We start from the raw sequence: 13,818 nt of genomic DNA on the forward strand, positions 1-13,818 counted from the left end.
AGTAAGTGACATCTTACAGTCGATCAGTTCAACTAAGATATTTTAATTCTTGCTCTGTTTTTACATTGCTGTATAATGTAAGTTTAATGTTTGCAAGTCAAACAAAACCAGTAGCATTAGCTCTCTGAATGGTTAGGCCTAGACTGCTGATTTAACACTGGCATCCGAATCTTTCATCATCATGAAGCTGGATCCAAACAGCTGATAAATGAAATTCAACTTATGCAAAGGGGTAGAGAAGAAAGAATGGGAGAACAGCTGTTTTTTTTGTAAATTCCTGAGTCACAAACCCACACTCAGCAAAAGACAGAGAGGCTGTCAAAGGCAGGGTGAGAGGGAGGGACACTGAAGAGGGAGAAGGGGGGGGGGAGAAGGGGTCTCACAGAGAGTGCACTGTTAGAGGACAGAAGAGTGTTAACAGCCAGCGTAGGTAGATCACCGGACAAACAGTTCAGCAGCCACAAGTCAGACCGGAGAGTGAGAAACAGACAGGAAGGTTCACACTTTGTGAGGAGAGAAGCGGAGATTAGCAGCAGAGTGTTTTGGCTGTGTTTTGGTCAACAGGAGCTTTTGGTAGACAGGAAGAGGGCAGCCGAGCCTGAGGAGATGCTGTGAGGAAAAAGTGCCAAGTGATGGAGCTTGAAGCAGCCAGCAGGCGGGCACAGCTAGTCAGGTACAGCAATATGGCATCTTTATTATCATGTGTGTCTTATGCTATTCTGAGAAGTATTTGAACAGTGAAAAACAACTTATTCTGGCTTTACTAATCCTGTATTACCATCCATTTCTAGTCATTTCCACTTTGACATAAAACACTGCTGTAGCTCAAGGTTAAGAGTATTGTAAAGCTGCGACGTAATGTCTTATCTGACTTTTTCTAAGCTTTGCCCATGCTGTATTCACCCCTTTTATTTGTATGTGCCCATTTCCATTGTGTAAAGCCACATGAAAAAGACTGCGTACAATAATCCAGTATCTTCACGAGGGAATCTTCTAAGGCAGTCAAATTGTATGACAACGCCTTACGTCATTACTTTACTTATCAGGGTCAAAGGTTTAGTGATTATTTCCCTGACATTGAAAGACTTGAGAATGTAGGAGACATGCAAATGTTTTTTGTTGATGGAGAGGGTGGGATATTTTATTCAACATGTTCTGTGTCCAACTTCACATGATGCTACGGAGTCCTCGGGCCCTACAAAGCGCACTCTGTGTTGTACACAGACCCACCGTTTGTCCTCCCCTCCATCCCTCTGTAGAATTTTAAGTCTTCCCCTCCCCGAGCGAGTCACCCCCGCTGATTAAGAAGGAGATTTTCCAAATATTTCACAACACCCACGTAGCCCCCAGTGGCTTTGAGGTTGTTAGTCTCCACTCTCATCTCCTACAAACACTTGATTGTTTTCTTTGTTTACTCCGTGTCTCAGTTGTAGAGGATTGTGTTTGATACCAGTGTATATTGCGGTAGCCAAACCATGTGAAACCTCTGGTTCAACCACGAGTGCGTGTGGAGGCTCCGTGTGAGATGCTTCTCGTGGATTTTTATCTTCAAATTCATCTGGGCTGCTCTTTCACCGGGGTCAACAACATCTGCATAGTTTAGAAAAGCTAAAAAACAAACCTTTGCTGAGGAAACAGGTGTTTAAAAAAGCTGAGAATGTGGTTTAAAATCTAATTATCAATCATTTTGGAGTTGACAAGTGAGTCAGTAAATTAAATGATTCCATTATTCCATTATGCATATTTTATAAACATACATACATAAACTGCGTTATCAGCAAATACATAAAGTATTGTTCAAAAACATGCACAATTACATTTAATGAACTATTATAGACACACACACATAGTTTTGCAATTCAGAAAAACTCAAATTGTAGAAGAAACGTACCTTTTTCTAAATTCATTCATATATAAATACAGTGAAAAGTATCTGTAGAAATAGATCTTGGCTTAATGAGTACAGAACAATTCACTTTATATATTACTATAAATAGTCATTCAAGAAATAAAATAAAGAATTAAATAAGATGTAATTTCATATGCATATATTTCATCATAAGGGCCTGGCATACTGTAGCAATACACAAACAAAAATACAAAAAGTAACTGCACTTACTGCATTTTGGCAAAACAACTGAGTAGCATAAACTTTAAATTAACTTTTTTTTTTAAATGGAGATTAAACTGAATAACAGAGTGCACATGTAACAATCACAGAATAAAGGAGAAAGGAAATGAATCATGGGTTGAATAGTTGCAGGTGTAAGGAACATACTATCATGTGACCTGAAGTACAAAACCAAATCTGCTGATAAAACGTTGTGGCCTTGGCTTAAAGAGACAGCGTGACTCTCCCAAAAGACACAGTGAACCCCCCCTCTTATTCATTCCTCTTCAGCTGGCCACTTTACTTCCTCGGCTCCAGGCTCTTTTATTTTGGTTTTCTGTCCTCAGCAGTCAACCCTGCAGTTTGGGACGCATTCCAAATCTCGTCTCTCATACCAAGCCGGCCCTGCTGCTATAGATTGGTTTTCACACGGTCCCGGGGCCCCTCCCTGCTACCATGGCGATGCAGCTGTCACCTGTCAGTTTGGTGGTGGGGAGCGCACTGGCCTGTTGTAGCTCAGAATAGAAATGTGGGAGAGTTTTAAGCTGGAAGTGTGAGAGCACAACACCGAGTCCCAGAGAAGATGAACAGTTGACGGGGGGAAAAAATCTAAACTATATGGGAATGTGGCAAATGTGTCTATGGAGGTTACATGGCGGTGTTCATGGACTGACTGCTTCTACAGAGGGATACTGAGTGTATTGGTAAGGCAGTTCATCAAATGTGTCCGCAGAGTATTGCTAAGAGTTGTTGTTCACGCTCGCACGTGACATGTGTATTTATAGTTTTAAAATGTTCATGTTATTATGGAAACTGGAAATTGTTCCTTCAGATATTTTGGTAAACTTTAAATATTCAAGTGTGCATCCTATTGTATGTGATGTCATTACTTTGTTGGTGTTTCATTTAAAAAATCCACTTCTATTAAGATATTGTGTGTTTATTTGTGTTTGTGTACACTTAGTACATACTGTATCCTCTTTTGAGCACACCTGTGTATGAAATAACCTGCTTAAAGTCCACTTTAGGCCTTAGTTTGGGTGCTAAAACCTACATTTTGGAGTGCATTTTGCATCCAGTTCTGAAATTTATGACAGGGGTTTGTGACTGTGATAGTCCTCCAGTGAACGCATCTTCGATTTTAATTTGTGTGTGTCTATTTTGTTGGTTTTAACTGCTTTCTATATGTTATTGTTGTTCCCAATGCAGAATGGATGATCAGGATAGAGTTAGCCAAACATCCAGCGTGGCAACCATTTCCCACTTTCCCGTCATGCAGGTTAGTTAACATGTTCTATCATTATGTGCACATGTGGACAGCTTATTAAGACACTGTGAGTGCATGAATATGTATTATTATCATCCTTTGCTAACAGGAATGTGATGGAAGGGTGCAAACTTTTGGGAAAAGATGTCAGTCTGCCAGGAGAGATCCCAACTGCTCTGTGGTCATCAGAGGATGGCTCAACAAAAAAGTAAGTTTCTATGGTGTGCTTAACAATTCATAATTTCATGTAAACGTGTAACTGTTTTAACATTAACCTAATGTATGTCTCTCCTGCAGGACAGCTCTGGTTTGAAGCTATGGAAGAGAAGGTGGTTTGTCCTCTCCAACTACTGTCTGTATTACTATAAAGGTACACATCCCATAGCTCAGCACTTTGTCTGAAATTAAACCATTTCATGTGCTCTGACACCAATGAATCTCTTTTGTTCACTTGTATTTATTGTTCCATGCCAGACAGTAGAGAAGAGTCTGTGATGGGTAGCATCCCACTCCCGAGCTTCAAAATCCTGTTCTGCACACCACGGGAATGCAAGAACAGAAAGTTCACATTCAAGGTATCATCATGTGGTTACTCGTACAAACAATAAATACATTGTTAACATTTGATTTGAAGTCTCACACTTTAAAACTGTTGTTGATCACATGAATCAACTTGTATACAGGAACTACACTGGCTTCACTGAGCACACAAAACGCGTCTCTCTATATTTTTACACAAATTCAACCAGGCCAAATTAAGAATTTAAAGGATAATATTCAACAGTGAAACATTGTGAATGATTTCTGTAAACCTAGGTGGTGCACCAGGGAATGCGCTCTTACTTCTTCAGCGCGGACACTCAGGAGGACATGCTGGGTTGGGTCCGAGCCCTCAGTCAGTCTGCTTCAATGGAGTCCAACAGCTCCCTTAACAGGTAAAAGCCCATTCACTTTGCATGAGATATACACACTAAATATCAAGCATTTTTTCATGATTGAGCCTATTTTTTGCTGCGTATCTGATCCTTTCAGGCGCTGCTCAAGTTATCAGGACTTCACCCAGATAGGTGACAGCACTGAATCAGTGGATTTCCCAAGAACCCCCTCTGATGGAGAGGATCCCTCACAGAGACACAGGAACGTCAGCAGGACTCTGAGCGAACCGAGCCACCTCGCTGGTGGGAGGATGGGGACGTCGCGCTCGGAGCCGAGGGGGAGGCGGAGTGTGCGTCAGAGAAACAGCAGGTTGTCACAAGGCACACATTTAAATCCCAGTGGTTTACTTTGAGGTAAAATCCTCTGAGTAACATCCCAGCTTTGTCATTTCTGGTCTGTTTTCTCTTCAAATAGAACACCCAGCCCTCCTGAATTTAGCAGAAGAAGAGCTTGTGGTCCACACCAAGAGGAAGACTATCTTCCTGGTCAAATCACACCACCCATGCAGACAGAAATGATCAGAACAGGTTCTTTGAGCTCAAGAGGTCAGCTGGGGTCGCGACCTCATACACCGGTGGGAAGGGTTGACATTCGGCCTAACGACGACTCTGCCATGGGGCCAAATACTCTGTACTACGCACCTGCCTCCCCTCAGCTGGAGTTCAAATCCACTCCGACCACTCCAGTCACGGAAAGATGGCAGAGCATAAGCAAGGTCAGGACGATATGAATGTATCTTAATTATACAATCTAAATCAGGGGTGTCCAAACTACGGCCCGGGGGCCAAATGCTGCCCGTGGACCATTTTGAATCGGCCCTCACTCAGCAAATTAAGTATAATAAACTTCTGCTTGTCTTATATTTTACTTCTTAAATATATATGTTCAAATATATCATGGTATTCATGTGTTAATAAGCCCAATTTTCAAATAAATTCAGTCAATTAAAGTTGAAAACATGTTCTAACAAATCGAAGTTGATAAGAAAAAAAAACAAATTCACATAACAAGCTTGAAATATACCCTTCATATTTCCTCTTATTATAAGCAATCTGAAGCTTCTGTTTTACAGAATGAGCTGCCAACACAATAAATGAAACCCTCTGGAGAGCTGTGGGCTGTTTTTTTCTTAAAGCATTTTCAAGTATCAAGAATAATTTACCTACATTGGATTGACTTTTCCAACTTATAACAGAACCTATGAGGCAAAATACCTCTCGTGAGTTGCCCAGCCCTTCTTATATTTTTCTGTGTGGCCCTCTGTGAAAAAAGTTTGGACACCCCTGATCTAAATAGCATGGGCTTAATAATGACTATGATGGCTGTGTCTTGTGATACCTCAGATGTATGTTTATGGTTTTTATTTTTTTTAGTAACAGATCTGAGGTCTCTTCTCATCTCTATCTCCTCTCACCTTTTCGTTTCATATTTTACAGCCTATACCCACCTATGGGTCTGTCCTCCATATCTCGAGTGGGAGACGACCTTTAGGAAAGGTGACTATAGTATGAACAACACATTTAATGTACACACATCCAGACTAATGTGCAGCAGTCTACTGTAGCATTGTATGTTTGTATAATGCAATGTGTTCTCTTATCATCTACATACTGTCTCTTCCTTCAGAGCTGCTCTCCAGGGGCACATGCAGACTTACTGCCCCCTTTGCCCCCCTCAGCCAGGGCCCCACATGCTCCCCAGCACCCACACCACCATCACCACCACCATCATCACCATCACCGCAGCAATTTGTCTGTTTGTGTGCTACCGCAAGCTATGGTACAGTCTGCTGGCCTCTGTGTTCCTCTGGTGTCTTTATGTGGTACACATTCAAACCTGTGTTGTGTTTTTGTTTTGTCTTCTCAAAAAGAAAGTGATGTTTTTGTAGAATTTGTGCTGTTTATGTGTCACTGACTGACTGTTTATGTCAATGTAATATATTGTATTGTCACTAATGCTTGTTATATCAGTTTAATATGTGACTGATTAATCATATATTGTGCTGATTCTTTAAATGTGATTAGTTGTGGTTAAATCTGTTTGATAAGTCTGATTTATTTGAGTTCTGCCATGTGCATGACTCATGAAATGAGTGTTACATAAAGCAGCTGGTTGCCAAGTTGCAAATGTATTTTTCTTTCTAATTCATGACCTTGGCCACTGTTGCTTGTGCTGCTCCGTTTTTACATTCAAGCATTAACTGTAGTCAACACAACATATTTTATACAAATAATTCCAAAAAACTCATAAATGATCTGTAAACAATCACATATTGTTAAAGCTGGTGAACAGGAAGAAGAAATATCAACAAATCACTGTTTTTAATTAGAATTGTTTAACAAAATGTAACCTTGATGCATTTCAGCCTCCAAAGCCTGAAACCCCCGCAATCAGGCCTCTTGAAAGTGATGCAGACGTGAGTATTCACAACGTTGCATATGGCTCTTACCGGCCCCAGAGTATGTTGCCATTATTTATCTTATTGGATGTTTTATTTTTGCCTCTTCAGGTTGTGTTGACAAGGTTGTGTGGGTGTGACAAGCTGCTCCAGTCTCTGTCTGTAGAGCTGGCCCAGCTGCAAATGGATAAGGTGAAGAATAACTCTATAGGACTACAACTTAAAGCCTGTTTAAAGCATGTTGTGACTGTTTTAAGAATACAAATAATGGTAAATGGACTGTACTTATATAGCGCTTTATCCAGTCTTTAAGACCCCTCAAAGCGCTTTACATACTACATGTCGTTCACCCATTCACACCCATTCACACCCATTCATACAGAGCAGTGTATGTTATTCTAGGAACTAACATGCATACACATTCACACACTGTTGGCCATGCCATCGGGAACAACTCAGGGTTAAGTATCTTGCCCAAGGATACATCGACATGTTGAATGCATGGGCTGGGATCGAACCCACAACCTTCTGGTTGAAAGACGACCGCACTCCCTCGGAGCCACAGCCGCCCTAATAATAACGTTTTTTTCCGATTTTGCAGGATAGCGTCCAGTGTGCATTAGAGGTGTCCAGACTGCAGCTGGAGGAGTGGAAAAGTCAGGGGCCGAGGGCACAGGAAGAGGCGCTGACCCAGAAGGCTTTGCTGCAGCAAGAGCTGGTCACAATCAGGGCCAAAATGTGTGATGTATCATTGGTATGTGTATCCACCAAAATCAGACAAATAATTAAATCAACTGTAGATTCTCCAGTGTTTTTATTTTGATTACATAATATGTATACAAATATATTAGGGTTTTTTTCTCTCAAATTTTCATTCAGGAAATGGAAAGGGTGTGGAGTCAATATGAAAGAATGGAGAGTGAACTGTGGGTTATACGTTCACACCTGCAGCACATCTGTAACTTTGGAGTGCCACAGGTATTTAACATTTACAAAAAGCATGTGTCGTGATGTGTTTGTAGTTTTTACTCATTGACCTTGGTCAGAATTAAGAATTGGTGAACCTTCATATGTCACATGCAGACTCATTAAAATAAACAGCAACCATCTACATTTTTCCACCAACGTTTTAAGACCATTAGAATTGATCTCACAAACCAATTACAACAATATTTTTAGCGATGGGGGGTTAAAGAGACAGTGTCTACACAAAGGGTGAATACAGGTTTATTCGAACAGGCAGTATGAGACAAATATAGTGATTTTTGAAAACTAAAGGATGCCAAAAAATACAATCATAAACCTAAAATGAGCATAATATGTCCCCCTTTAAAACATTGATATCAATGTTCTTGTTTTTAGGACCAGTCTCAGGCCCAGAGAGAGCTGTGGATGATGGAGGACATCCTGACTGGACTAAGGATCAACAGGGATCACTTCCGCTTCCTGCTGGGACTGCAGAGGCACCCCTGTAAGAATCTGCTCTCCGTCACTGTCATGCTGAGAGTCTGTGACTAGTATAGAATACTGTTTGATTGTTCCTGTAAGAGGTAACACAAATGTCAGTGTTTTCTGGCTGCAGTTTGATTTTGAAGTCTCAAAAGTTGAATTACTCCTTGCTTCCAGTTGGTGTCGCCATTGCATAAAGGAATCTGGTTCCTCTCGATTATGCACCTGAGACTTGACAATAGATGAACAGTGTCAGTACTTTGACCTTTTCTGTCCCCCCCACCACACAGTGTTCCAGCCATCATCTCCACATCCTGGATCTCCTGGCTCTCCCACAGAGAGGATGCAGAGTGGACTGCAAATGGTACGTCCATTGTTTCATTTTCACCAAACCCTGACATTAGCTCTCTGCTAATGCTGGGGAGATGAAGTACACTCAATGCAAAGGTCAAATACTTACTCATTGTCTACTAATACTTCTATTAGTAGACAATGAACAGGCCTGCAATTATACATATAGATATTGTTACTGCTGATTTATTTGTGATGCCATGGGTTTATATGTCTTGCTCTCCTTTTTTCAAGTTAGTCACGATTTATGGCTACGATCAGTAAAAAACAATCTGCAGGATTCGCAGGCCAGAATCTTCTGTGCCATACTGTATGTGTTGTCTTCCATCATATCTAGACTAGGACTGTCAAGATATCAGATTTTCACTTTGTGCATGATGATTAACGCAATCAATATTTCATTTTAAATAAATGATGGTTATTTTTTTTAAACCTGTATATTGTGAAACTTCTAATCTAGACGTGTGTAATAGTATTTCTTAATCTGGAATGGTTGCAGTAACATCTTCTATCCAACCCCTTGTGACAATGATCTCTCAGGATGAGGAGGAAGAGCCCCCACTCCGCCCCCCGTTACCCCAGGAGCTGCAGGAGAGCTTCCAGAGCAGGGATCAGGGCCATGGCTGGACAGAGTCACCATATGAGGTGTGAAATAAAGACATTAACAATGGCAAGCATGTGCAAGATAGAATATTATAAAATATGTCTCTGCTTATGTTTCAGGCGATCTACAGCCATACTGTTGACCCGGCACAGAGAGGAGGACACAGCCAGCCTGACCTCCTAAATGTGAAAGCACAGAGAGACTCATTTGGTTGGTACACATTCAATATCAATGTTATACATAAAAGTAGTGATATTAATACTAATATTTCATAAAGCTTTGATATGTTTTTCATGCACAGCTGTTTATTTCCTTTGTCTTGTCTTCATACCTTCTCTTTCTTCCTGTCACTCTCTCCTCCCACCCATCCTCACTCACCCCCTCTTATCCTTCTCCTCCTCTTTCCCCATTTTCATTTTCAGAATCTGGTTCAAAGTGGATCCCACCAGATGCAACAAACCAATCAACCAAGGTTTGATACCTCGCAATTTCCTGTTTGCTGGTTATAACTAAATCATGAGTTCTGAAATGTGGTCCAAAATGCTCCAAATATAGAAGCAGATTTTTCCTCCTTGCAATCACAGCCAATTTCAAATTCTTTGATTCTCTCATCTTCCTTGCAATTAGGGCATGTCGCAGTGCCTGTTGTAGGCGAGAGGGGGAGGCAGAGGCACGCGTCTCAATGCAGTAGCTCAGTCTTGTCACATTTGCCACCCAACCCCCCTTCTCACATGTTCAAACATACATATATGTGAATATACAGATGCAGCTGTATGCACACGTAGCTCTGCAGAAACAGACAGCTGTAATCATAGTGTTTTTCATATGCAAATACATTCTGGTTCTTGCTTTACCTTCTGTACAGTACATGCATATTGCTGGGGTGCAGGGTTCATGAATGACTCATATTCTGAAAAAAATGTTTTTCCTAGAAGATGAAGATGAGTGAAGAAGAGCAGATCGAACGGATAAAGAGGAATCTGGAGAGGGTGAATAATAAGAAGAAACCCCCAATACATGGTTCTGGTCAAAGTTTGGAGACAAGAGAGGAGGTCTGGCAAATGATTAATCAGTACAACTGACTGATAACCTACATTGTATACTAATATACATTTACTGATCTATCTCTGTGTTTCCTCAGGCTCCCTTTCCTATAAGGGTGACCCGAGTTGTTACAGCTGTACTGCCGTCCTCCCTTGTGGCCAGGCGGGTTTCTGTTGAGGATCCCCCACCTGAGCTCCACAACCCACTGCCCGAGCAGATCCCCCCTGAGATGCAGGAAACGTTTTTGAATAAGCCATCCAGGCGTCTGGTGCTGGAGGGTCCTGATCAGAGGCGTTCCTCTGCAGAGATTTACCATGATCAGGCTGTTAGAAAGGCAAACAGGCAGCAGCAGCAGGGAGGGTTGAGGTCCCCAAAGAGGGAGTCACGGTCAGAAAAGACCTCCAGGAATCATCTCCGAGACCAAGAAGGTTTAGGAAATGGAAGTGAGAGCTTAGACGTCAGGGTAAGAAATAACAAAAAAATATCCACATGATAACAGCATATTCATTAAGATTAAAACATATCATAATTGTATATTTTCTTGTCAATTATAGTTTACACAACCATTGATTTTGTTGTCATTGCCCTTACTTCCTCATTGTTTAGCAACACACACATAGGCGCAAGTGTATGTGTAAAAATGTATGTAGAAAAGTATTGTGGTGAAAACCCTTCCCCATGGAATAAACAAAATGTACGCTGTGTTAACCAAAATAGTTCAGTTTCTTACAGTATTTGGGGTCAACGAGAGGGTCAAACTCCTTTTTAGGCCTCCTATTGGCTTACTACTTCCAGTAAACTTAAAATACAGAAATGCAAATTGAATTATTTGGGATTTAGAAACATGTTTAATAGCTGTAGTCTCCGATTGCTAACAGGAGAGATGTTGCACACAGCACAATGTTTCTCGATTGCTTGGGGTGGTTTTTACCTTTGTCAAAAAACAGTTGATGCTCTAAATGGGATATAGGAAAGCCTTTGGCAAATAGGTTCTGCCATAACTCACTTCTTTCTGGTGTCATTTAAATGTTTTGAGCTGTTAAAGAGTGTCTAATGTGTCAATGCTTAAACAGACAGATGAACGGCGCTCTGCCCTCCTGACCCCTGACATGAGCCCTGACCTCTGTCTGACCCCTGAACAGCGAGAGGCCAAACTTCGTCGTGTTGAACGAATAAGGGAGAGAGTCATAAAAAGGTGGGAATTATTTTATTTAAACGCATGTCTATATACACTTATAATACTAGGTTTATATCGTCCATAAATGTGTTGATCTTTCTCTATCTATCTATCTATCTATCTATCTATCTATCTATCTATCTATCTATCTATCTATCTATCTATCTATCTATATCTATATCTATCTATCTATCTATTAGCGCAGTCAGACAGAGTGCCACTTCACACGATCAACTGCCGATCAGGGGGGAGGGGCAGGAAGTTCCCCCTGACACAGCGAGAAAACAAAGGATGAAATCAGGTACGAATTTCCCATCATATTACCAATAACTGAAACATAATACATATATATATATATATTGCTATTTAGATTAATAGCAATATCTAAAAGCATACTACCAATGCATTAAGTTAACGGCAAATGTTGGTCTGTTTTCAGGCCAGAGATCCTACGATGGCTACGGAAGCTGTGATCATATCCGAGGTTCTGCAGAACTTCAGCGGTCTAGTGGAACATGTCACGATGAAGACGAAAGAGAAGCACATGTGAAAAAATCGAAAAGTCAACTCAAACTTGGAAACAAAACACAGGACAAAGATCACAGTGGGAGAACAGGGGTTGCCAAAACTAAAATCAGACGCCCAGCTTCACCCTATCACATCTCATCTATGACTGTCCACCAGAAAGATGGAGGCAAGGGGTTCACGAGATGCAAGGATGGAGAGGAGAACAAGTTTGAAGACCCTGACGCTGATGATCGTGATGGGGATTTTTCATCCTCCGATCTGAGAGCCAAGTGGTTTCTCTCCACCAACCAGTGGAAAGGCTCACCTATACCTATGGACGCGTGCAATGAAGAGATATCAGACGTCGAGAACCAAACGGCATGCACTGATGACCTGACTGATTCCAATGCAATGTCATTGTCAGTCAGTGAAAGCTTAGAGAAAATGAAAGAGAACCACTCACTCTTCTATAAGATTGCATGTGATATCTGTATTTCAGACACAGATATAACAAAGACTGATGGCAATAGCCAAACATCATCGAGGCCAGAAGAAGAACTGCTGATCACTGAATCTCTCTTAGACGAGGTGATCCATAGTATTGGGAGATCTTTCAAACAACAGAGCCTCCAAGAATCAAGACTACATTTGCCATCAGACGTAGATGAAAATAGTCTCTCAATAAATGATGAACTCCAAGATTCAACCGAGGACAACGCAGTGTCAAATACCTCAGCAAATTTAGAAAAAGATGACGACACCTCAAGGCAGAACAGCCAGTTGGAAGTTAAAGAAGGAGATCCTGTTCAGGACACCAATTCTGATCAGGTCCTGGATGAATCTGCCAAGAAAAGAGAAGACAAAAGTGGGACGAAAGAGTCAGAAGACAGCAAGGTGGACCAAGAGAGAGCTGAAGAGCGGAAGAAATGTGGAAGTATAATTGAGGAGGACATAGACACAGTCCCAGAAGGAGGCAACAACCGCTCCATCACTCCATCAGGCTCTGTGTATGAGGGCCAACGTTTGATTCGGAGCGGCTCTTTTGGGAAGGCACGAGTTACAGTATTAAGGACAAGTTTGTAGATGCAAGAACGGCAAAGGCTTAAGGAGCTTAAATGAACGAACTTGGAAAGGACAAGTGATTCATGGTGAAGAATTGAATGAGGAGAAGGACCTGGTGTGATTGAAAGAATTTGGACCTAACTTTTCATTAGAAACTGTAAAATGGGAACATTTAGGAATAGTTGTTGGTAAATTAGAACATTGTCCTTAAACATAAAACATGGTTTGAAATGGATGAAGATATAATAGAAAGTCTTACGAATATTTAATGAAAACAAAAACTATGTTTGCAAAAACAGTGTTGTTGTTTCACTTAATGGAGAACGTCAAGTGGAAAAAATGCCGAGTATAGGTTAACTCTTTCATTCCTCTCCAAACATGCTTTTAACATAACACTGGAGTACACATGATTGCTGCTGGTGGATGGCAACATAACCGTGTTATTGTCACCATAACAAAATGTGTTTTGTATCTCAAATATCCTGATTAATAAACATGTAATTGACTACATCAAGATGCCAATTCCTCCTTTATATGTGCTAGAAACACGCTCATGTTCTCTTTTTGCACATCTCCTTTTTTTTGTTTTTGCTCAATGAAAGTCCCTCTCTGGTGCTGAGGTGCTGCCCTGATGCAGAATTACACAGAGCCAGTGAAAATGCCTTTGTCACTTTAAATCCTTGCCGTGTCTCAGTCGATGACATCATTGTCTGAGAACACATTACATCACCCCTTCCCAGGCTCTCTCTCTTAAAGACAGCACCACCTTATGTTTACAGGGCTGCACACACATGCACACATACAAACAGAGAGAGAGAAAGACACGCTTATCTGTTTACAAATGTGATATCAGTATCAACATGCATATTAATTCAGGACAATGTCCATAGATGCGGGCGATTAAAAAAGCTGC

The 13,818-nt window shown here is 41.1% G+C and overlaps 1 protein-coding gene across 1 annotated transcript; it reads left to right on the forward strand.

The window, feature by feature from the left end:
• The first annotated feature begins 455 nt into the window (after nt 1-455).
• si:ch211-234p6.5 (pleckstrin homology domain-containing family A member 7) lies at nt 456-13,406 on the forward strand. Its single transcript, XM_034119827.1, has 24 exons — nt 456-673; nt 3,320-3,389; nt 3,487-3,585; nt 3,675-3,747; nt 3,852-3,952; nt 4,194-4,312; nt 4,410-4,622; nt 4,728-5,028; nt 5,750-5,809; nt 5,940-6,092; nt 6,679-6,729; nt 6,823-6,903; nt 7,313-7,465; nt 7,591-7,689; nt 8,074-8,182; nt 8,451-8,524; nt 9,052-9,156; nt 9,235-9,325; nt 9,538-9,587; nt 10,048-10,167; nt 10,257-10,622; nt 11,233-11,354; nt 11,537-11,637; nt 11,776-13,406. Exons 1-24 carry the CDS (start codon nt 633-635, stop codon nt 12,924-12,926), a joined length of 3,903 nt encoding a protein of 1,300 aa, XP_033975718.1. The 5' UTR covers nt 456-632; the 3' UTR covers nt 12,927-13,406.
• The last annotated feature ends 412 nt before the right edge of the window (nt 13,407-13,818 follow it).

Source organism: Trematomus bernacchii, unplaced genomic scaffold (genome assembly GCF_902827165.1).
Source record: "Trematomus bernacchii unplaced genomic scaffold, fTreBer1.1, whole genome shotgun sequence".
Classification (NCBI taxonomy): Eukaryota; Metazoa; Chordata; class Actinopteri; order Perciformes; family Nototheniidae; genus Trematomus; species Trematomus bernacchii.